Below are 26,278 nucleotides of genomic sequence, written 5' to 3' on the forward strand. Positions count from 1 at the left end.
CAAGAAAGTTATTCATTTTCTGCAAAATGGGGAGGGGGGGGGGGATATAATTCTCCATAAATTTGAAACTCTTCCCTTTATCATGATTCCCAGGTTCCAGGCACCCATCTGGTGCTGTGTCTCCAGCTCCTCCAGAACACTTCCCTGGTTCCCTAAAATCCAGATCAGGCTACAGCATCCCTGATTGATTTTATATCCTCTCGCTCAACCCTGCACTATAAATGTATTTTATTAGCAGCCTATATCCTACTATATCTTTATTAAACTCATATCCTAACAAGTACCCCAAATCCTTATTTACCTTTCCCTTTTTATTTAAGCATGTTATTAATTCCTTTCTTTTTCGTCATATATTTACAAATATATATTACATGCTCTACTGTTTCTTTTTCCCCACAATACTCACATAAACCATTCTCATGTACTCCATTAATAAATAGTGATGCATTCAGTTCTGTGTGTCCAAGTCTCATCGTTGTTATAATGACTTGTTCCCCCCTGTTTCTACCACTAATGTTTAGTTTATTATTAACATTTTTTTAATATATTAAATAATTGCCTCCCCTTATTATCTGAATTCCATCTTTCTTGCCAATCCTTTAAAATATTTTCCATAATTATAGTTTTGACTTCACCTTGTGCTGGCACCCAGCAGAAACCGACTAATACACCTTTTCTTTGTACACGCCATAATAATGTCAATATTTCACTTAATAAGTCTTCTCTACATGAATGATGGGTGGACAACGATGTTAACACAGAAGCAGAATCAGAGCATATCACTGTCTGGTCTTACCTCATCAATCCACATCAATCCTATTATAATAGCGACCATTTCAATAGCATATATTGATAGCTTAGATGATACTCTTTTAGTTATTGATGCATTCAAGTCCGGGATAAAAACTCCTATTCCTGCAAGCCCTATATTTGGGTCTTTTGATCCATCTGTATAAAGACGCATACTCGCATAACATCTTTGCTGTAAATGTCTATTCACCATATATTTGATATTACCCATTTCCTCCCAGTCCCTTTTCTTGCCTAGTATTTCCAAATCAATTTTAACTTCAGGAATTAACCAAGCTGGTACCTCGCCCCATACCGGAGACATACTACATTCTATATTTGCAATCTGATATCTTTCTGCTAGTTGATTAATATTCCATCCAAAACCCTTCCCTTTATCCTTTGTATATTCCCAACAATTATGCAATACATCTTTAGAAATATGTTCTCCAGCACGACTCTTCATTGATGTCCAATATACTAGAGACAATTTTACTCTATACGTAAACTTAATCTTTGGGGTTCCACCCAGTGTCCAATGCAATTAACGGGTTTATACCCTGTGACATTAATTAACTGTTAAATGTCATATCCCTGCATTATATTTACATTTTCCTGGCTAATTAGGTACATTTGAAAGCTTGCAGACATTTTTCTATTTTGTCTAGCATTATATAAAAGCTGCTCTCACAAACAGGTGCATAAGACGCTTGTCTCAGTGGCACATAAAGGTGAGCTCTCACATTAGTGCTGGAATCACACCTGTCACAGTACGGAAAGCATGTGGCCTGAAGAACAGATGAGCTCTTGGCAAGGACAACAGCGCTGGTGTCACACACTGATTCTGGCTTGAATCAGCTGGGTCACAGCAGGATCTTTCCTCTCCAGACTGTTAGAAGCCGAAAGATTGACGAAACTGATGCTTGTAAGCCAACAGCACAACACAAAAATAAATGAATATGTACTTTAGCCCCTTAACTGTCACCCCCCATTTGCATGAAAGTGCACTATCCAAACTTAAATTGTTGTAATTTATGAACACTTTGGAATACAGACCTAAAGTCGGCCTCTTTTTAAAGAAGAAAATCAGCAGATTATTGCAAAAGTGGGATTATTTTCAAAAATTAAAGTATCAAAAAGTTATAGAAGTTTAAATTTACTGTAAATAAAATGCACTATATTCATTTTATTTTATTTTATATATAATAAATATTTTACACAACAGGATTTACGCTAAAATTGGTATAAAATTAAAGCCTTATGTCTAAATAAGTTATGTTCCAAATTTGAAGTTGATATGAAAAAAACTGAGGTTCCTGTGAGATTTTATTTAGGGCGTTATACCACAAACAGCCACCGGGTGCAATCCAAACTCCATTTAATTTTTTAATGCATTTTTTCTGTCACAAATGTCTAGATTTCTCTGTCAATAATACTTCTATCTCAAAATAGCCCCCACATATGGAATCCTGAGACTCAGAACTTTCCAATTATATGTTTTTGTCAAGATTATAAAAAGGTTTGATTCTAGAAGACCGTAATGTATTTTGTAATATGAGACTTGACATTGCCCACTAAGGGGGACAAGACCGCCAAAAGATTTTAAAGTACCATTTAACGCAATGTCCGATTTCAAAATGGTTTTCACAGGATGAATCTTGGGCTTCTAAGCTTTCAAGATCACTGAATGCACTTCTGACTAATGGTTGGAGAACTTTTAGAACTATTAATAATACAATTCTTTAAGTGGGCAAATAAACCAAGTGTAAACGGGCATTAACAGAAGGCATAGACTCCAAGCGGATAAAGTACTGTAGCAGTCAGAGCAAACTTGCTTTACTATGTGGGCAATAGTGGAAGAACATCCTAAATATTGAATTGGGGTTGGGGGTTTTTATGAATGTATCTCTGAGGGTAATCGACTGTCTTCAGAAAAGTTTAGATGGTATTTTCTTTTCATCTTACCTCCTTATGTAGCATTTAAAAGTGCAGCACTGCTTTGTTTCCAGCAGTAACCAGCAATACTGCTGTATCGCGGCTTTATATGCTCCACCTGCTGTCAGAAAGTGAATCTGCGTTCTCTTTCAGTCAGTCTGCTGTTTTTGTTTCGTGCCGATACGTTTTATGTAGCATCATTTCACAAAGCTAAGGTTAGACCACTCTGTTTTTGCTTCAGATTTTGAAATTATACTAATCTGTAATTAATCTAATTTACATAAAAAAACTGCTCATTCTACATGTAGCATGTTTGTTTGGATTGTGATTAAAATGCAGTGGTTCGTGCAACTGTTTCATGAATGCTGATTCAAAAGAAGGCACAGTCAGGGGAAAAACTGAAAAAGTCAGAAAAAAAAATGACAGATTTTTGGTCGATTATTGATTAAAAAAACTGGGGAAGAATATAAGAACTCAGGGAACATTAATACAATGTTATGACCACAAAGCACTTTTACTGTTGTGCATGATTTGTAAACTAATACTTTCTGATGTTTGCATCACATAATCAGCCCCCTATTTATGGCTGTTCTGACATAGTAAACTTGCTTGGTAGCCCACCTGGTACAGCATTAAACTTATGATGCACAGCAGGTACAAGTCTCATGAAACATGTCACGACACTCCAAAAAAAAAAAAAAAAGAGCTCAAAAGGGCTCAATCTGCAGCCAATGAAGCTTGTACAGACCCAAAATAAAGATAAAGATGTTTTTCAGATAGTTGCTTTTTTTAAGCCTTTCCTCATACTCAAGGCTTCAGTCGGGAGCAGCTGATTCCAGAACAGCCTCTTCTGGCTATTGTATTGTTTATTTAATACAAAATTACTTTGTATTATTAAGTAAAAGTACACGTTTTCACCAATTATTGAAGTCAAGAACATTTCAATGTTATCCTATTTATAATATATGCACACTTGCCTATTGCATACAGGCGAAGGTAAAACATTCTTGTGAACTTGTGTATCTTTTAATGCTTTTTTTCTTGGCTTTAAAAATGAACAAATGGCATTTTAGAAAATCTAAAAACAGTAAGTTCAATAACAAAGGAGATGAAGCTTGATTTAAAGACTATATATATATATAGACAAGAAAAGGGAAACAAATCTTCAAAGGGGAGAGTTTTGTCGTCAGCAGGATGTACAGACCCAGGATGACGACTTTGCCAACGAGCCGAGCATCCGGACGCAATGGGAAACGTGATGTGAGGACAGAGGGAAGGAGGGATGAAGAGCCAGCAGAGAGTACAAAATAGTCTAAATGAAGAAGTGATTGCCTGGAGAGATGTGGAGAACTGCCCACAGATTCTTGGGGGCAGTCGTGGCCTAATGGTCAGAGAGACTAACCTTTAACCCGAAGGTTGCGGGTTCGAGTCTCAGGTCCGTCAGAGACTTGAACTACTGTGTGTGTGCACTTAGATGGGTTAAATGCAGAGCACAGAGTCTGGGTCGCCATACGTCACTTTACTTTCACTTAATGTGATGTCAATTATATGGCCTGATGTGGAAAATCAGAAGAAAAAAAACATGCTAGTTGGCAGCCATATTTTTATTCTTTATTATTTCACCAGTAAAATGTGGAAATTGTCATACTGTGAAACATGAATTGCACAATGCCATACAAATGTGAAAAGTCTTTATTTTGCTCACTATTTATTGTTTCACAAAGTGGTGCATAAAACCCTTTTAGGAATCTCTTTGGGATGCCTGGACATTTTGTAAATCAGGATCCAAACCATGTAAATACATTTTTTTTTTTTCAGGTCTGTAAGGAAAAGGCAGAGGTACCTCCTACTAGTAATTCAACATTTAATGTGATGCCTCCAAACTATGATGTGCAACAATATAGGTATAAGTTAAAAATTTTACTTTTCAGTGTGAATACTGTTTTTTTTAAACTACAATTGTTTCAAAATACATATCTTGCAGTGTGCAAAGATACAGCATACATGCAGCAGTGCCTCTTTTATGATATTCTACATTCCAAAATATTTAAAAAGCCTTTTTCATTATTTTATTATTATTTTTGTAGCTCAAGCAGTAGAGTGTGCTTTTTGAACACCAAAGCCATGGGTTGGATTCCAATATATAAACTGATAAAATGTGTACATTGAAAAAAGATGAAAGCATCCAACAAATGCATAAACATTTGAACATTTTACTGTAATTATTTTGCATGCAGTTTTCATGTCCTATAAGAAAGTACCTTAAGTATTTTGTATTTTCAGAAAATTAATTTGTCAATCTGAAGTCCATTAAAATGATCTAGCGATATCAAAAATCTGATTACAATGATGGAAAATAAAAGGTGGCCAACCATAGTTTCTAAAAACAAAGAAATATGTCTATTTTAACCTAAAACCATGATTTTGTGAAACATCCATAATCGTTTGTCAACTAACCTATTTAAAGAAAGACTGTTTAATAATGCAGTATTTTTTTGGGCAACTTGTTTTGAATTATGTCAAAATGTCTTTAGATGCAGGTGGATCTTAAACATTACATTATATACATTTTTTGTTTATTTTTTGGGTGAGCTACATAATTTATTGTATTCTCAATATCAAGAATCATCTGGGCTATTAGACATAAACTTTCCTAATTTAACAGGAAGCAGTCATGTGACTCTCTTCAGGTACAAGTTTAGGTGTTGCTGTTGTCTTAAACATATTCAATGTGTTACATCAACAAGTACATTGTATATTCCCCGCTGCTTCTGCAGAGGAACATCCACGGTGTTGATTAGGCTTTTGGAAAACAGGATGTTTCATTAGCGCTGCTGTTGTCAAAATGTTTTTGATGCTTGATTCCCATTACTGGAATATTATGAGCCATTGACCCTGTGAGTGCTGTGAGGTTATGAGTTGTTTTCTCTTTCTGCTTGTTATTTCATCCAGAGGCTTATGTTCCCAGCTGCCTCTGTCGCTTGGGGGATCCACGAGTTCCTCAATGTGACTCACGCTGGCTGTCAGTGACAGTGAGACAAACAAAAGCCAGGAATGAGAGCTGATTGGATGAGTATTATTAACCTTGCATGAATCTAGATATGCAGTACCTGGGGGAAGAATAAGAGTTCAGGGAACATCTACATCAGTCAAGTGGAGAGTGAAGAACTACAGTGAAAAGAAACAGAAATCAAGCACACTGAAATTAATTGTTTATCTGTGTTTCTTTTTTTTTTCTCTCAGTAATCTCAGAGCAGAGATGGACAAATGTTCAGCTATGGATAAAAGTGAGGCCGTATAAGCCCCTCATTTAAGACATATCAGACAATTATACCGTTTATCACAATTGATTCAATACATTTCTGGATTGTAGTTACCGTGGTAACCTGTGCTGGAGTCTGGCTGGATGGCAGTTATATTGAAATTGAGACACACGAGTCAAACAAACTTCACAGTGAACTGTAGTGCTGCTGCTATCCATCTATCTACAGTATCTGATCTATCTATCTTTTATATCCCTACCCCAAAACCTAAATATTACAACAATATATAGGCTACTGCTGTTCCAAAGTTTGTGATCAGTAAGGTTTTTTTTTATGGAGTCTCTTATGCTCATCAAGGCTGTATTCATTTGATCAAAAAATAAAAAAAATAAAAACAGTAATATTGTGAAATATTATTGTAATTTTTAATACTGGTGTCCTATTTTAATATACATTTGTAATGATTTATAATATTACTTACTAGTGAATATTCTAAGGTTATGTTGTTGTTTTTTCTTATTGCCACAATAAATGAATGATACATGCAATAGCCATACAAAACATCTTACATGTATAATTACTATTTATAACTTGTGATAACAATAACAACCACTACTTGCATGGGATGCAATAGCTAGCTCTCGCACAAAAAGTTCTTTCGAGCACTAGGTGGCACTATACAAGCTGTAATATCTAGAATAAGCTGGGAGGCCTAATGGTTAGAGAGTCGGACACGTAAGCCAAAGGTTGCGGGTTCGAGTCTCGTACTGGCAGGGATTGTAGGTGGGGGGAGTGGATGTGCAGCTCTCTCTCCCACCTTCAATACCACGACTGAATTGCCCTTGAGCAAGGCACCGAACCCCCAACTGCTCCCCGGGTGCTGCAGCATATATGGCTGCCCACTGCTCTGGGTGTGTGTTCACGGTGTGCATGTGTTCACTGATGTGTGTGTGTGCACTTTGGATGGGTTAAATGCTGAGTACTAATTCCAAGTATGGGCCACCATACTTGGCCACATGTCACGTCACTTTTTTTAATATCAGGCAGCATTTGATTACGAGGTGACAGGAGAAAGGAAGGAATGCTAGGGAAATAGAAAATGACGTCAGTGGGTCGACTGGAGTCAGATTAACTCACACCAATGTGGTCTGCCGCTTTCTCAGTGCCAACTGCTGTTCTTTTACTGAACACACTCCTGAATTGTATTACAATTGATTGGGCCCATGATGCATTTCCATGCAGTGTATTTCCTCTAACAAATACAGTGGACACAAATTAATGAATGACTCAGTTTAACCAGTGACTGGATAATAAAAGTGCTGTTGCGTAAATTCAAGTAATAAGCCCTCAGCTAGAACTCTGTCCTACCTTACCAGAAAATAATGAGTGTATTTGCTTAGTTTGAGGTCTCATTACAGATGTTTAGAAGTCATTTTTGTCTTCCCAGTTCCCAGGTAAAATGGTAACTTACCCATTATTATTATTATTATTTTTTGTAAACAATTTGATGTGTAATTTCAGACTCATGTTCTTGAGTAATCAAAGAAAATAAGTTTCTTTTAACATGTTGTTCTTGTTATTCTCCTCTGAGAGAGAGACTATATTTATTTATTTATTTATTGTCATATTGCGAACTCTAAGAGTATAATACTTAGATGTTTTCAAGGAAAATGTAAATTCCATTTACATTACTTAAATGTCTGCATCATAACAGACCATTTGACTGGATGCATAAATAAACAAATGAATAAACAAATAAATAAATTAATACTTACTACATTTTTACCTTTTAAATTATACAGTGGGGTTCAAAAAGTCTAAAACCATATTTTTTAATACACTGTTTTCATTACAAACTACTTTATTCAGAATAACAATTTGAGTGAATACACACACACACGCACACACACACACACACACATTTGTTTCTGTGAATTGTGGGGACTTTCCATAGACTTCTATTGTTTTTACTGACCAAACGATATTTTCTATCCCCTAACCCAACCCTAACCCTAAACCTACCACACACACACACACAGATTTGTAGATGTTTAGATCCTGTTTTAAAAAAATAAAATAACTGAAATTTCACTATGAGACACTATGATGGCGTTTAAATGTAAGTTCATAAACATTAAAGGATACAAAGTTTATGTATTGCAGGAGGAAAAAAGTCACACAGTATGTGCTGTCTTGCAATGACCTCTAGTGGTCAAGAGCACACAACTCGCTTTCCAGTTTCCAGTTTCCAAACATTTAAATCAGCAGACACTAAATTATACATCATTCTCATATCTGTATAGTTTGCTTCTGTGGGGAGTTTGTCTTTTAACATACTAATGCAATACAATTAGTATTCAGACAAAAAACAGAGCAAGGTTTAAACTTGATTACTGAAGCCTCCAGATGCCCTTTACCCTTCCAAACGCAGTTGAAAAGACATTATCTAGCCAATTGACCAAGTAACTACTGTGTCCTAAGGGATTTCAGAGGGAGGAAAAAAGCTGTAGCTCTACACATACATGCTAATGGCTAATAAGGATGTCTGTCTGATTGCTAATGCCTAAAACAGCTCAGTTCAGAGGGAACAGTCATCTTCATGTGTGTCATATACAGTCATATCACGTGTAATACAGTCTCTCTGTCTGCAGGGTTTGTTTGCTGACCTTTTGGCCTGTTGATAGTATACAGATGGCTGTTCACTATTGGGCTAATAGCCTAACATTTATTTGACACCTCTAAAAGCTTTAAATGTAGCAGAATACAATGGGGTCGATCATCGGCTCTTGTCACTTAGTAATTATTTCCTGAATTTTCCAGAATAGCTTATGTATGTAATGGGTTGTTCTACTATGGAATAAAGCGATGAGTGATGACATTGCTCTTTCTCTCTCTCTCTCTCTGGGGTGGGTAAAGCAGAGGGTCCATGTTGCCCTTTCAGCTTGGAAATCAGAGGAAAAGGACCTCTATAATTACTCAGTGACCTTTATGTACCGGAGGCTAGATAGCTTTCATCACATTGACTACAGTCATGTACACAACTCACAGTACAAACTCAACTGGACAAGGCTCGAGACTCCCCAGTAGCTGTGACAGTAAAAAAAATGTGAAAAATAAGTGAACTTAATTGTACTGAATGTGTACATGTAATGCACTTCAAAAAAATAAAAGTAGTAAATTAATTAATTAATTAATTAATTAATAATAAAAAAACCTGTACTTGCTTTTGTGACAGTTTCCTAACACACTTAAGTAGTCTTGTAAAACGTGCACTATGAGTGGTTCCAAACGATTACATTTAATTTGCACTTAAATATATTTTAATTATTTCTGTAACATGTAAGTCTTTTTAAAAGTAAGCTAAAGTGTACAAGCGTGTAATTCTAACATCCGTGAGTAACTGCCTAATATGGGTAGACAATGAGAGATTTACATGCTGGCTGAATCGGGAAACCTTGTGCTTTAGTTCATGCGATTCACTCAAAACAGTTGACTCACTTCTGTAGAGGCCACCAGAGCTTCTTAACTGGTTTTCTTCAGGATCCAGGTTTTTTGTTTTGACCAAATGATGAGCCAACAGTACCAAAAATGGAAAATGTTTTTTAAATTTTGTTTTTTTTATGTAGTTTATTAACCTGATACTACACTGCGTCAGCTCATACTGCCATAGGACACAATCAAGACCAGACTCAATATCGAACCTTGTAGGAACAAAATTGGGTGTTTTATATTTTAAAATATGGTCATATTTACTGAGGATTTTTATACTCATACAACACACCAATACAAGGTCTGCTTTATGACATCTAATTAACTACTTCTCAGGTTTTCTGCACCCTTTGTTGAAAACACACAAATTATGAATTTATAAGATAACCATAACCAAAATAAATTAAAGTTCCTATCAGAGAACTGTGAAAAGGGGGTCTTATATTGTATTTTTGGTTATGTATGTATCTGTGTATTTGGCAGGCCCCTTTTATTGAACTGATGCTTCTAAATACTTTAATTGATGCTTCCCTGTTTCCTCACTGCTCTGTCCTCTATGACCCAGAAATCGATCGAAGTCCTCCATCATGAAGGACATGTCAATTTACTAAACCCACAGTGAGGCGAGGAACGAGGAGAGAGAGAGCTTTCAGAGAAAGCCTCTCAGGTTACGTAAATGTAACCATGGTTCCCTGAGTAGGGAATGAGATACTGCGTCCTCTAGGGGTCGCTATGGGGAACACCTTCAGTGTGACCGGTGTCTGAAGCATATATCTAAAAACGACAATAACATTGGCCGGCTACAGCCTATGACGTCACTACCGGTGCGACTATAGTATAAATATAGACTAGAGAAATTAATTCTTCGTCTGAAGCTTGCATCCGAAGCATGGCAGGAAACCTAGAGGACGCAGTGTCTCGTTCCTTACTCAGGGAACCATGGTTACATACGTAACCTGAGACGTTCCCATTCAAGGGAACTTCTAACTGCGTCCTCTAGGGGTCGCTATTGGGAACGGTATACCCATGCCACCATGCTGAGGGGAGTGCATGCCAAACGACAAGCGAGCACTATGTACCAACTCTACCAAAGCTTTAAGGGAGTTGCCCGTGGGACGTTAGACGGCTGTCAGTGACATTATCCCCTACGGCCAAAGGCCTAAGCTACATACCCAAAAAAACTTACCTGTTAGGGTCAGAACTCCTGGGCCTGGGGTAGAGCTCAAGGCTTGGAATCGGGAATAGGTTCCTGTAAGGGGATACGACCAAGTGCCTAGAATCGTACTAGGTCTTGGCCTGTCACCCAGGGGGCTACCACTTGCTCTGCATGAGCTTGCTGAAGGAACTGTCTCAACAGCAACACCCTGTTAAAGTAGGTATCCTGAGGATACATAGGTGGAGTGGTGCCCAAGGTGGAACCGGGGCCTAACCGACTCAAGAAAGGGCACGAAGCCATCGCGCGTAGCCCCTACCATACAGGATTTTAGAAAGAACGCAAAAAGCTTAATGTGCGAACTTAACACAGTGTGGATTTTAGAAAGTGCACAGGGACTTCGTGTGCACACTTACCATATCATGGATTTGAAAGATACCGTTATAAGGGGCCCTCGTGGCACTCTGAAGGAGCAGACCATAGATGGAAATGGCGCATCCCAAGAACAATACGTCTGAGAAGCACCAACTCATCCTCATGGTATAATGCTGGAATGGCTAGCAGTAAGTTACCTAGCTGAAGGAGCACAAAACCCAGCTCTCAACCGAGAGGGGGCTCGACCTACAGCATGTTCATTAGAAATGAAAAAGGGTAAGCATACTGCAAGCATAGTTAAAAACCCAGCACATCAGGGAGGCAGAGGAAGGGCCTAGTTCGCCTGATGTTGCCAGTTCCAGGTGCTCTGGGAAAACAGAGAACTCAACTCTCCACGTGAGAAGAGAACTCCGAATTCAGAAAAGGCATAGCGTGCTCATAGGCAACCCTCTGATAGAGGGAAGCACTGCTAAACACCACTACGAGAACAGCCCACGGAGCGAGGAATTCAACTCCTCAGAAGGGGAGAGAACTCGAACGCTCGTAAGAAAGCACCATGTTCATAAATAATCCTCTACAGTGAGGGGAGCGATGATTTAAAAGTGTATCAACAGAGACACATTAGTTGAGTGGAGCCCAAGGCGAGTACCGGGGCCTAAGCCAACTCAGAGAAAGTGAACAAGGCTAACAACGCGTAACCTTACCACACAGGATTTTAGAAAAGTGCACAGAGTGCTTAGCAGGCACGCACGCAAGCCCGCAAGCCATGTGAAACTGCAGGTATCAGAGCAAAACTTCTGATGAGAAACATGTACTCCTAGTCGTGTTTAGCTTAATGCTAACATAAACAGTGAAGTGAAGATGAAGAAGAGGATGACGTGTACTCTATTATACTATAGTTGCACCGGTAGTGACGTCATAGGCTGTCACCTGCCAATGTTATTGCCGTTTTTAGATATATGCTTCAGACACCGGTCACACTGAAGGTGTTCCCAATAGCGACCCCTAGAGGACGCAGTTCGAAGTTCCCTTGAAAGGGAACTGGAGCTAGGAAACAACAGTGTATCATTCCTGGATTAATGTGTCCAATAATTGTGTACACTTCTGGATGAATAGAAATAAAATAACTTAATTTTCATCTTTGTTATTATAATCAACCATAAATTTGACATATTTCAATAGTGCATCTTGCTTTATTAAAAATGTTTAACCAGCTACATCAACAGCACAGTGAGGTATTACAGCAGTACAAAGTAATGGTTTTATACACAAAGTAACATAGATATTATAACACAAATACATAGGTAATATAAATATATATTAAATACATACATATACATGTTCATAAAGAAAGACACCAAGTGCAATTTAAAAAATTACATAACATAACTGAAAAAACAAACAAAAAAAGCACAAGCTCACAGTTTTTGGTTTTAAATCATTTGGATATACTCTGGTTTTGTTTAATAAATAAATAAATAAATAAAGGTTTGTGGTTATTAAATTTGCTTTAGTGGAAATTAAATGTTGCAAGGAACAGTAAAATATTAGCAATAAAATTCACTAATAGCATTAAAACCAAACATACATCTTTAAACAAGTCCACATATGAAGATTTCAGATGCAAAAGCCTCTAAGTGCCATCTGAAAATTTCTTCTAAAATTAGTATTTTTATCAGGCTCCTATGTTTAGGTTCAGAAATGTCACTTTAATGGCAATGTATAGATCCTTTTATATGCCATTAAAGTTAAATAAATGAACATAAACATTGGAGCCTGATAAAAAAGCTAATTTTAGAAGAAATTTTCAAATGGCACTCAGAGGCTTTTGCATCTGAACTCTTCATATGTTCAGAAACATTTTTACATAAGTATTTTCAAAATAATTTAGTGCAAATTCATCAGCAATCACTGACATGGCACTTTGAAACTACAACTAACTCTCATTGTTACGTTATGGTTAGGGTTAGTAGAATAAGTTGGCCTACTGCACTGCAGTTACTTATAGTCAGTAAAATGTCTGTTGGGGGACCATCAAAATAAAGTCTTACCAATCAAACCCTTGACCTCTACCAGCTTCTTTGTCTCTTCATAGCGATCTACACATCATATGAGGTTTGATGGGTGGATATACAGCTCTTAGTTCCAGCGGTGTTATTCTCTTATCTTTAGGACTGTCACCGCACTTGCTAATAACAGTAACATTTAAGTGCACAGAGGAGTTGCTCTTGCGGCTAGAACACAAAAGACCTTGAAAAACTCCTTGAGCTCTCTTCCTGAAGTGGCTCCCTACGATAACATACAAAAAAGGGTTTATTGCACTATTGCTATACCCTAAATAAGTAGCCAGCTCATTGCCTATTTGCAAAACATTCTCCCAGAGACACCCAGAAATGAGCTGAAAGTAGTCAAGAGTTTCTAGGAACCGCACCAGCTGAAAGGGCGTCCAGCACAGGAGAAACACTGTGAGGACCGTCAGAACCAGCTGAGTGGCTTTCCTCTCCGTTTGAACTCTCGGTTGAATCACCAGGCCGCGGTTTTTAAGTGCTCTGACCACGTGAAAAGTGCAAAGAGAAATAATCGGCAGCGGAAGCAGGAATCCAACAAAGTTAGTCGTGATGTTCCGTTGGAGAACCCAGGCTGGATGAGGGTATTCTAGGTAACAGGCATCCACCCCTATGAATGGAAAGAAACCTACTCTTCGGAAGAGCAGAGTTGGGAGGCTGAGCACGAATCCCACCATCCAGATCACCACACAGATACGCTTGGCCCATTTGGGGTATCTCAACTTACTGGGGTTCATGGGTTTGGCCAAGGCGAGGTAGCGGTCCACGCTGACCAGCACCAGGAAGAGTATGCTGCAGTAGTAGTTCATCGAGATGGCGGTGCAGATTACCTTGCAGAGCAGCTGACTGAAGTTCCATTGATAGCCTTGGGCGATGGTGACCGTCCAGAAGGGCAAACACAGGACCATAATGAGGTCTGCAGCTGCCAGGTTGCCCAGATACACATCAGCTACGCTGCATGGCTTCCGCTGGAGGCAGAACACGCAGAGGACCAGACTGTTGCCCAACACTCCCAGGATGCTGATAATAGCCAGAAATGGAGGCTGAAGAGATGACAGCCATATCCAGGCTACTGTATCGTTGCAGAGGTTTGATGAATTTAGTTCCATTGGGACACTGCGAAATGTTAAATTATATGGTGATTAGCAAAGCAAACTACTTTTTCAGTCTTTCAAATTATTGTGCTTAATTCAATGTGTTCCTTGCTGTTTCTTTGTAATTAATTATGAAATTTACTAGCAAATTCAGGAACACTTTAGTATAGGAACCAATTCTCACTATTAACTAGTTGCTGATTAGCTTGCCTAACATATGCACCATTTAACATTTTGGGGAAGTCGTGGCCTAATGGTTAGAGAGTCGGATTCGTAACCCAAAAGGTTGTGGGTTCGAGTCTCATACCGGCAGGGATTGTAGGTGGGGGGAGTGAATGTACAGCGCTCTCTCCCACCTTCAATACCCCGACTGAGGTGCCCTTGAGCAAGGTACTGAACCCCCAACTGCTCCCCGGGCGCTGCAGCAAAAATGGCTGCCCACTGCTCTGGGTGTTTGTTCACGGTGTGTGTGTGTGTGTTCACTGCTGAGTTAAATGGGTTAAATGCAGAGCACTAATTCCAAGTATGGGTCACCATACTTGGCCACATGTCACGTCATATTGGCTGTTTATTAGTTATTATTATAAAGCACATTCTGCATGGCCATATTCTACATCCCTAATAATACCCGATACCTAAACTTAACAGCTACCTTACTAACTATTAATAAGCAGCAAATTAGTAGTTTATTAAGGCAAAAGTCATACTTAATCGTTTGCAAGAATTGGACCTTAAAATAAAATGTCATTTCTCAGCAGTATTTCTGAGGATATAGAAACAATTTTCTGAAATTTTTTCTATATCCTCCCCCCAATGTAGATAAAAGAAGGCCAATAAAAATGTACATAAGCAACATATGCATAAAAAAACATTTATAATTATCCGACTGTTTACATCCTTAAAGACTACAATGGGGAAAAAAGGATGAAGAATTTATTTTGAAACATTTTCACTCAGAAACTGCTAATACATTTAACAACGAGAAAGAAGTAGCAAGTAACACATTTGAAGTAGAAAGTCTGAAGTGGTATTTTCTTGTAAAACATATAATAATATTTCATTTTCCCCCCAAGCTAAATCCTCGTGTTCAAGAATAAGCCTGCTGTTTCTTCCTGAATGAATGAAGTTTGAAGTTTCCTTCATGTTTGCAAGCAAAAAACAACAACAACCAGACTTTGAATACAACTCAAAGAATGAACGGGAGTCATTTGGTGGAATTGATCCGTATGACTGAGCAAAACCTGGAAATTCCCAGGGAGTAACATTCTTACACATTTTCAGCAAAAGGCAGAATACTTGCAAAATGTGTCACAAAAAATTGTAATCTCAGTTTTGGATTTTAATTTACACTAATGAATTTTGCTGATGTTTTTATCCAAAAAAAAAATTGTTTGTTGGAATCAAACCCAAAACTGTGGCCTTGGTAGGACCATGCCCTATTGAGCTACAGGAAAGCCTATATTAAAATGTTCCATCTGGGGATTAAATTATTCAGTAACATTAAATGGAAGTAACTTTTTTTCCCCAATGTTAACATAACCTGTTAGTGTTATAGTCATGTAACTTGTACTGTTTGAAAATAAGCATTATTATTAAAGTCCCATTGACTTTTTAGAAATTCACCTACCTTTCATGTTAAGTGGCAGCTCCAGATTGTAGATCCAGAGTCACTATCTGTTCACTTCCGAAGTGCTGTTTGGCTGAATCTTCTCCAACTATATGCTGGTGAGATCAGACAGGCGCTCTTATAAACGCATAATGAGGCTGTCGTCACTGGAAGCCTGGATCTGTTCTCACTTTCCGTTTGTCATGCTCTGGCTGTCTTTCGCCTGAGTAAAACACTTGCACTGTTATGAAGCTAATATGAAGATAAACATTATGACTCAATCGTGATGCTACTTATTAACAAATCTTCAATTCATGAAACAGCGACTTTTTTTTACGACTTCTTAAATGCATGACTTTATAGACTGAATCTGTAAAATTAATATTTATGGAATTCTTTCTGGTAGACCAAATAAACATAACTGTTGAGTTGGAAACATAGTAACCCTCCCCCCCATATAGTGTAAACAAGTGTGTTAACGTATTAGTGTAGTGATTGAAAAACATGGTTCCCCTTCAGGAACTCGAGCTGCGTCGAAGTCGCTTTGGGAACGCCCCTGCGTGACTGTGTTCTGAAGCACGTGTCAAATCAGTCCAATGAAGTAGCGAGACGTCACGAGCGGGGTGACATAAGCACCAGAAAGTATAAAAGCGCATCCGGCAGAGCGCAAACCAGCTTCTGCTCTTCAGTAGCGCTCTGTGTAGATGTCTGTCTATTTACTGTTGTCTGTCCGCACAAGCATATATAAAAAACAATCATGAAAAAGTCTATGGCGAGCGAACGGCATTACAAATGCTGTGTTCCTCCCTGCCCACGATATCTGGCGGCAGGGGATACACACGATTTGTGTGTCGTTTGTTTGGGAGTGGAGCATGCACGGTTAGCTTTCGAGGAGCTGATTGTCATCACTGCGAGCTTTTCTCGGTTCTCACCCGCTAGATCCGCGGCTCTCTCTCAGTGTTTGGAAGCCCGCGCTGCGGTTTCTTCCCACCCCCCCAGAGAGAGAGAGAGAGAGCCAGACGCTTTATCTATCTTCCTCCGAGGAGGTGGATGTGATGAGTGTCGAGACAGAGGAGACTGTGGACTCGCAATGTACAGCGCTCTCTCCCACCTTCAATACCCCGACTGAGGTGCCCTTGAGCAAGGTACTGAACCCCCAACTGCTCCCCGGGCGCTGCAGCAAAAATGGCTGCCCACTGCTCTGGGTGTTTGTTCACGGTGTGTGTGTGTGTGTTCACTGCTGAGTTAAATGGGTTAAATGCAGAGCACTAATTCCAAGTATGGGTCACCATACTTGGCCACATGTCACGTCATATTGGCTGTTTATTAGTTATTATTATAAAGCACATTCTGCATGGCCATATTCTACATCCCTAATAATACCCGATACCTAAACTTAACAGCTACCTTACTAACTATTAATAAGCAGCAAATTAGTAGTTTATTAAGGCAAAAGTCATACTTAATCGTTTGCAAGAATTGGACCTTAAAATAAAATGTCATTTCTCAGCAGTATTTCTGAGGATATAGAAACAATTTTCTGAAATTTTTTCTATATCCTCCCCCCAATGTAGATAAAAGAAGGCCAATAAAAATGTACATAAGCAACATATGCATAAAAAAACATTTATAATTATCCGACTGTTTACATCCTTAAAGACTACAATGGGGAAAAAAGGATGAAGAATTTATTTTGAAACATTTTCACTCAGAAACTGCTAATACATTTAACAACGAGAAAGAAGTAGCAAGTAACACATTTGAAGTAGAAAGTCTGAAGTGGTATTTTCTTGTAAAACATATAATAATATTTCATTTTCCCCCCAAGCTAAATCCTCGTGTTCAAGAATAAGCCTGCTGTTTCTTCCTGAATGAATGAAGTTTGAAGTTTCCTTCATGTTTGCAAGCAAAAAACAACAACAACCAGACTTTGAATACAACTCAAAGAATGAACGGGAGTCATTTGGTGGAATTGATCCGTATGACTGAGCAAAACCTGGAAATTCCCAGGGAGTAACATTCTTACACATTTTCAGCAAAAGGCAGAATACTTGCAAAATGTGTCACAAAAAATTGTAATCTCAGTTTTGGATTTTAATTTACACTAATGAATTTTGCTGATGTTTTTATCCAAAAAAAAAATTGTTTGTTGGAATCAAACCCAAAACTGTGGCCTTGGTAGGACCATGCCCTATTGAGCTACAGGAAAGCCTATATTAAAATGTTCCATCTGGGGATTAAATTATTCAGTAACATTAAATGGAAGTAACTTTTTTTCCCCAATGTTAACATAACCTGTTAGTGTTATAGTCATGTAACTTGTACTGTTTGAAAATAAGCATTATTATTAAAGTCCCATTGACTTTTTAGAAATTCACCTACCTTTCATGTTAAGTGGCAGCTCCAGATTGTAGATCCAGAGTCACTATCTGTTCACTTCCGAAGTGCTGTTTGGCTGAATCTTCTCCAACTATATGCTGGTGAGATCAGACAGGCGCTCTTATAAACGCATAATGAGGCTGTCGTCACTGGAAGCCTGGATCTGTTCTCACTTTCCGTTTGTCATGCTCTGGCTGTCTTTCGCCTGAGTAAAACACTTGCACTGTTATGAAGCTAATATGAAGATAAACATTATGACTCAATCGTGATGCTACTTATTAACAAATCTTCAATTCATGAAACAGCGACTTTTTTTTACGACTTCTTAAATGCATGACTTTATAGACTGAATCTGTAAAATTAATATTTATGGAATTCTTTCTGGTAGACCAAATAAACATAACTGTTGAGTTGGAAACATAGTAACCCTCCCCCCCATATAGTGTAAACAAGTGTGTTAACGTATTAGTGTAGTGATTGAAAAACATGGTTCCCCTTCAGGAACTCGAGCTGCGTCGAAGTCGCTTTGGGAACGCCCCTGCGTGACTGTGTTCTGAAGCACGTGTCAAATCAGTCCAATGAAGTAGCGAGACGTCACGAGCGGGGTGACATAAGCACCAGAAAGTATAAAAGCGCATCCGGCAGAGCGCAAACCAGCTTCTGCTCTTCAGTAGCGCTCTGTGTAGATGTCTGTCTATTTACTGTTGTCTGTCCGCACAAGCATATATAAAAAACAATCATGAAAAAGTCTATGGCGAGCGAACGGCATTACAAATGCTGTGTTCCTCCCTGCCCACGATATCTGGCGGCGGGGGATACACACGATTTGTGTGTCGTTTGTTTGGGAGTGGAGCATGCACGGTTAGCTTTCGAGGAGCTGATTGTCATCACTGCGAGCTTTTCTCGGTTCTCACCCGCTAGATCCGCGGCTCTCTCTCAGTGTTTGGAAGCCCGCGCTGCGGTTTCTTCCCACCCCCCCAGAGAGAGAGAGAGAGAGCCAGACGCTTTATCTATCTTCCTCCGAGGAGGTGGATGTGATGAGTGTCGAGACAGAGGAGACTGTGGACTCGCTACCACAGTCGCGCGCGTATGAGGTGTGATTCGTGATTATGGGGTGTGTTTCGTGCACTCGCCAAAATAAGATATCGTTTGGCCAGCCTAGAAACAGGACGCTCATCCTAAAAATAATTAAACGAGCGTTTTCTGAATCCAGATCACAGCCTTCACAACGGGAACCTTCCGTTTTTCCCCGATCTCCATGCTGAGGTGTCAAGATCGTGGGAGAAACCGTACTCATCCCGTATTTACAGCCCCACAGTCGCGAATTATTCAAAAGAACATCGTGGGGCTGAATGATTAAGGGATATGAGGCGATGCCAGTGGTAGAGCAGACGCTTGCGAGCTATCTCTCCCCATCCTCAGCATCGTCCCTGAAGGCCCCGAAGCTTCCCACCAGGCCCGTTAGGCTTACATCGAGTCTGGTTGGGAAAGCTTATATGGCGGCAGGTCAGGCTGGCGCATGTTTGCACACCATGGCGGTGTTACAAGCATACCAGGCTGACCTGCTCAGGGGTTCTGACAAGCAGAATGAGGACCACACACACCTTGCAAATTTTGACATACGCATATGTATGCGGTATTTCCTTTCGAAGTTGCAGCATAGAAAATGTGAGACTAGAGCACCCTCAGTGATGATTTCTAGACACATAACGATATACAAAAACAACAAAATACAAATGCACTAAATACAATAATTTAATAAATGCATATTTACAATTTAAGCACTTAACTAAAATAAGTATTAAATAATCAAATAAATAACTGGCACCTGGGGTGACCAGACAAATTTCAGGGGGGGCCTGTCAGTTAAACCTTTTAGAACAACAGTATTTTATTTACCTGCTCTTTTAATGCATTACATAGAATCAATGCCAGTTAAACGGACACCCCGAGGTGGTGGAGTTCATTTGGAGGGAATTTGGCAAGGCGGAAGTGGATCTATTTGCGTCGCAGGAAACGATACACTGTCTGCTCTGGTTCTCCCTCATGCATCCAGCTCCACTGGGGCTGGATGCCATGGTGCAGACGTGGCCGAGGCTTCATCAGTACACTTTTCCCCCGATCGCTCTGCTCCCGGGAGTTCTGGCGAGGGTACGCCGGGATGGGGTCCGTCTCTAGCTAGTAGCCCCGTTAGACCCGACTTGGGTCCCTCCTCTCTCAGGCAGGGGGCGCCATTCTTCACCCCCGCCCGGAGTTATGGAATTCCTGATGTGCTCGCAAGATACACACACAGGCAGGGACTTGGTAGTATGGCGCCGTGTGTATTCCCGTTCCCAAAGCGACTTCGACGCAGCTCGAGTTCCTGAAGGGGAACGTCTCTAGGTTACGTATGTAACCATGGTTCCCCGAGGGAACGAGACGCTGCGTCTCTTTGCCATACTCCCTGCATACCTCCAGGTGCTACTTCATCGAAGCTGGTTTGCACTCTGCCGGATGTGCTTTTATACTTTCTGGTGCTTACGTCACCCCGCTCGTGATGTCTCGCTACTCCATTGGCCTGATTTGACACATGCTTCAGAACGCGGTCAGGCAGGGGCGTTCCCAAAGCGACTTCGACGCAGCATCTCGTTCCCTCGGGACGTTACATACCTAGAGACATTCTTTCAGACAGTTGTTTTCTGGTTGAAATAAATGATTAACCAGTTTGTTTACATAATCACATAATGGTGTAACATATATACATAGTTCTGGGATGAAATTCTAGATGGCGCAGTCCGATAGGTCTAGCTCAATCTGTCCTGGCGACATCATTGTCACATGGCAGCTGATTGGTTCTCTCCTGTATCGGTAGCCAATGAGCTTACTGCTCAATATTCAAATACCTGGCTTTTGTTAGCTGTAGCAGTATTTTAGCGCACTTCAGAAACCCTCCACCTTCCCCAGCTCCACCTGTATAGATCTGCTACAGGGTGATTCATGTATGCTATGTGGGGGTTATTCATATATGACCCTGGACCACAAAACCAGTCATAAGGGTCAATTTGAGATTAGGCTGAATAAATAAGCTTTCCATTGATGTATGGTTTGTTAGGATAGGACAATATTTGGCCGAGATACAACTATTTGAAAATCTGGAATCTGAGGGTGCAAAAAAATCCAAATACTGAGAAAATCACCTTTAAAGTTGTCCAAATATAGTTCTTAGCAATGCATATTACTCTTTTTAAATTAAGTTTTGATATATTCACGGTAGGCAATTTACAAAATATCTTCATGGAACATGATCTTTACTTAATATCCTAATGATTTTTGTCATAAAAGAAAAATCTATAATTTTGACCCATACAATGTTTTTTTGGCTATTGCTAAAAATATACCCCAGCGACTTAAGACTGGTTTTGTGGTCCAGGGTCACATATGTGTTATATGTGAAGCAGCAGTATTTCTTACATGATTACCGCAGCATGTTGTGGATGTATTGGCAGTAGAAATTATCGGTACTTGCTCTGCCGCAGCAGCAGCGTAGAAGATCTATTCTGCCAAGACCAAATACATTAACATTGTCATGTACATTACCATGCCAATCCCTCCGAGAGTTGTCATGACAGAAATGCAATTATATTGTTAAAGCACACAATAAATATGAGAAACGCATATGATGTACATGTCTAAATCATATAAAGTGAATAAAGCAGTCTTAACCACCTTGGCCCATTTCGCCCCTTCATTCAAGTGCATCGGTCTTCAGTCGGAGTTGGAACAGGTTCCTCATTTCAGTGATTGTTGGAGGAACTAGAGCACTGAAATTTTGAAAAAAACAGCTTCACAGGATCATACACCAGTATTTTGGCTCACTTCGAGTTAGAGTGACTGTCAGGCATGTCCAAAAATTTGTTTTGATTGAGTAACTTGTAGATCTGTGCTGCTTGTGCCGCAAATTGTTCTAGACGGTTTTGTGTGATTTGGTGAACTGGTTCATCCAGTCTACCAAAAAGAACCGGTTCAAAAGAATGATTCATTCTCGAACCAGACATCACTCCGGATTGTTTGCCAGAGGCTCTGGATTACCAGTAGGCTAATAATGTTGTAAATAATGTTCAGTTAGTTGCACAGACCAATCGTTTCACTTCACAGGCCCTCGATAATTCATCAGGAGCCACAGGTAATCATTTAGCTTTTTAATGATTCTCAAAGTGACAGTAGCTGCTGACTTGCATTTTATGATCATGGTTTCAGCTAAAAATCCTCTTTACTGTTCTACTGAAGAAAAAAAAGAGTCATCTACACCTTGGATAACCTGAGGGTTAATGTCAAATGTTAATTAAATACTGTTTAATTAAATGCTATTAGTGCATTTTATAATTATCTCGTTTACTTTTTCTTTAATGTTCTAATGGTCAGTTTTACTATTGGAGACTTCAACAACTTTAAATGAGCTTTATATGTAACATTAAGAAAGCAGCAACTGTGTCAAGCAATACACCACCTTATAAGCACAATTTTATTAGTAGGTTTATTGACTAATGTATTGCTTGGTTTAAACAATATAATTCATATTTACAAAGTTGATTATATGTTATTATGCTAATGGTTTGTTAATATTATTAATATAAAAGTTGTAACCTTAAACTTCTGAATTTTTAAGAGGCTGTTTGTTGACATGGGAAAGAAAGGAAAGAAAGAAAGAGACAGACATACATACATACATAGTATTACATGCCATTTTTAAAACATCTGCATCATCCTTTGTGTTAACTAGAAAAACAAAAAAACTTGCATGTTAGTTAGATCTTTAACAGAGCAGCAAATTAAACAGAGCTGACCAGCATGACATACAGTGGGTACGGAAAGTATTCAGACCCCCTTAAAATTTAACAGTATTGACATGCTTCAGTTTCACGTTTGCTTTTTTCACAATTGACTGTCAAGAAAAGATACAAAAAAATAAATAAACTTTGACTTCAAAGATCTTATTGGAGACTTCAACAACTTTAAATGAGCTTTATATGTAACATTAAGAAAGCAGCAACTGTGTCAAGCAATACACCACCTTATAAGCACAATTGTATTAGTAGGTTTATTGACTAATGTATTGCTTGGTTTAAACAATATAATTCATATTTACAAAGTTGATTATTTGTTATTATGCTAATGGTTTGTTAATATTATTAATATAAAAGTTGTAACCTTAAACTTCTGAATTTTTAAGAGGCTGTTTGTTGACATGGGAAAGAAAGGAAAGAAAGAAAGAGACAGACAGACATACATACATAGTATTACATGCCATTTTTAAAACATCTGCATCATCCTTTGTGTTAACTAGAAAAACAAAAAAACTTGCATGTTAGTTAGATCTTTAACAGAGCAGCAAATTAAACAGAGCTGACCAGCATGACATATATGAACACTGTAAACTGATGTGACATGGTATTGGACACAGACCAGTAATATCCATTCAGGACAATCGGTCCACAAGAGTTATTACACAAGGGACCAATCAGTAGAGTTTACAGACTCCTAATCATCAAAATTTACTGTCCAGAACATGGAAAACATGGCACAGCAGTGCATAACATTAAAGTTGGAAATGTCTCTAAAACAAATGAAGGAGACCCAGGTGAGTTGTAATTATATGATTGTGAGATCTAATATCATCATACTTCCTTGGGTAAAACAGGGAACACAGTGCTGGGAAATAATGTATGAAGGGAGATAATGTGAGGCTGAAGTGTGTTTTGTGTGCTTTTTGTAACTGCTAAGTTAATACTTCATTATTAAAAAATAAATAAAAAAATGTGTTGCAGTTTTATTGTAAATTAATTACAATCTCAGTAGGTTAGTATGTTTTTGTTGTAGTATGCAGTCTCGGATACGGCGAAAAATAGAAACAGGTATTTATTTTGCACCACTGAGCAAACAGGCAGGAAACAGGTACAGAACGATAGACTGAACAATAACAGTTCATATAACTTGGAGAGATAAATAATGGAATGTCCTTTCCTTACAGATGCAGGAGATCGTGGATGACTTGAGAGGAACAGATGGATGGGGGCAGGAACTGGAGATGATCGCTGGAGTATATCGCATGAGCACACAGGTAAGTAGTCCACAATGTCAACAAACGAGAGCAGACGTTGAACTGATAGCAAGGTGTGTGCTTAAGTAGCAGTTCTGATGATGGGAGTGATGACGTGCAGGTGTGTGTGATCAGTACTCTGGTGAGATCGGGCGTTGTGATTGGCATGGGTGGAGAGCCTGGCTGGTCTGTGACAGTTCTATAGGTCACACTTTATTTTAAGGTCCAATTCTCGCCATAAATTAACTATGAATTTTGCCTCAATAAAGTCCTAATTACTGCTTAGTAAGGAAGTTGAGCTTAGGTATGGGGTAGGATTAGGGATGAAGAATACGGTCAAGCAGAATATGTGCTATATATGTACACTAATAAATAGCCAATATGCTAGAAATATGCATTGCATGAAGTGTTATATATTTTTATATCTATACTTTTATATGTTGCTTTTGCAGTTATTTTTTTATGTTACGGTATATAGTTCTAATGCTGTTTAAATTTTTGCTAAAATACTATAAAATAGGTTATAATACATTTTATCAGTATATTTTAAAATTATTTCATATTTACAATAATGGTATTCTTCTCAAATCAGTATCATTGATTAACAGGTTACAATCCCCACTAGTTGGTTGGTTGGTTTATTTGTTTGTTGTTGGTTTGTGTGTTAGCTCATAACTTTATTTTTATTTTTAAGACTAAAAAGCACAAATGTCAGTTCATGACATACTTTTCCAGGGCCCAAAACCACCCTCAGACCCCAGAAGGTTAAGGATTTTATCATTACAGATTCCTATCAAAAGCTACTCTCGATGCTGCGTTTCAAGAATGCTAATGAGAACATTCTTTGTTTGACTGGTTGTGAAGCATGTGTGTCAAACACGCCAAGAATTGGCTTAAATAACCTCAGCAGGTGACGTCACTTGATTACATGCACCTGAGGGTTATAAATAGACGTGCAACGGACACATCTTCAGATTTCTTTGTCTTCAGAGACTGCATTGTGTGTGTGTGTGTGTGTCCCGCTGCTGAAAGCAGTATCATTCAAAATAAAGCATGTTGAAAGTGAAAGTTTAATCAACTTACTATTCTTGTCGAGTGAATCTGTAAGAGAAGCTTGCCTCACTCTTCATGGCCGATCTCTGAAGAGAACTCGCATGAGTATTGTTTGGAGTGTTTGGGAGAAAAGCACGCTGCTCTCGCGTTCCAGGGCGGCAGATGTGAGCACTGTGGTTCACTTCTTATCTGTGTGCTTCGAATTAGCCTTGTTTTCTCTCACGTGGAATGAGCCGGTGCGCACTCATTAAGATTGTGCTTTGATCTGGCTGAGAATTAAGAAGCGGGTGCAGTTCTTTTGGATCGGACAGAGGACGCTGCAGCTCTTGCTTCTGTTGAGATGGAGATTGAGAGTGCTGCCTCCGAGCGCTCCTCTCGCGATTATAAGAGTTTGAGGAGTTACTCGAGGTGGTGACTCATGCAGTGACCAGATTAAAGCAGTGTCACCAAAAAAAAAACACTCCCTCCAAATTAAATGACAGGTTTCTGTCAGGTGGTCAGAGGGAGTGGTCACAGTGATGGTCTCTGTCATTCTTTGGTGATCTCCATGATGAGACATCTTGTTCATTGAGTAAGCCATGGTCATCCCATGTCTTTGTGCCCTCTATGTCGACTATTTCTTTGACTATCGTGGATTCAAAAGCACGGGGATACATTATGATGCCCTAGGCGAAAGAGATGCTAGCGGGCTATCTCTCCCCTAGTGGACCATCATCGCTCTTAAAAATTAAAAAGAAAAGAGCCAATGCTCTCTACCAAGCCATGTGAAGCAACATCTACACTTGGAGGGAAAGCATTTCACACAGTGGGTCAGACTGGTGCTGCAAGCATATCAGGCTGATCTTCTTAAAGATCTGAGCGCTGGGAGGAGGCTTTCAACAAGTTTCTCCCTCACTGTGCTCAAGTGTCGGGGGTTTTTCGGCCACCCAGTCCCGACTCGGTCCAGTTCCACTGAGGCAAGAGGCGCAAAGAGAGAGTGTGGCGAGTCGTGCGCCCCCTC

At 39.2% G+C, this 26,278-nt stretch overlaps 1 protein-coding gene across 1 annotated transcript; it reads right to left on the minus strand.

Moving 5' to 3' along the window:
• Window positions 1-13,093: 13,093 nt before the first annotated feature.
• Window positions 13,094-14,179, minus strand: LOC107582148 (B2 bradykinin receptor-like). Its single transcript, XM_016267876.1, has 2 exons — window positions 13,338-14,179; window positions 13,094-13,238 (listed from the first exon to the last, which is right to left on the minus strand). Exons 1-2 carry the CDS (start codon window positions 14,177-14,179, stop codon window positions 13,094-13,096), a joined length of 987 nt encoding a protein of 328 aa, XP_016123362.1.
• Window positions 14,180-26,278: the final 12,099 nt, after the last annotated feature.

This window comes from Sinocyclocheilus grahami, unplaced genomic scaffold (genome assembly GCF_001515645.1).
Source record: "Sinocyclocheilus grahami isolate Dianchi unplaced genomic scaffold, SAMN03320097.WGS_v1.1 scaffold40.1, whole genome shotgun sequence".
NCBI classification, from domain to species: Eukaryota; Metazoa; Chordata; class Actinopteri; order Cypriniformes; family Cyprinidae; genus Sinocyclocheilus; species Sinocyclocheilus grahami.

Excerpts from the sequence above, each read along its gene's own strand:
- LOC107582148 (XM_016267876.1), bottom strand. The coding sequence starts at position 14,179 with ATGGAACTAAATTCATCAAACCTCTGCAACGATACAGTAGCCTGGATA. Across the intron at positions 13,239-13,337 it reads GAGCTGGCTACTTATTTAGG|CCGCAAGAGCAACTCCTCTG; the intron begins GTATAGCAATAG and ends TTTGTGTTCTAG.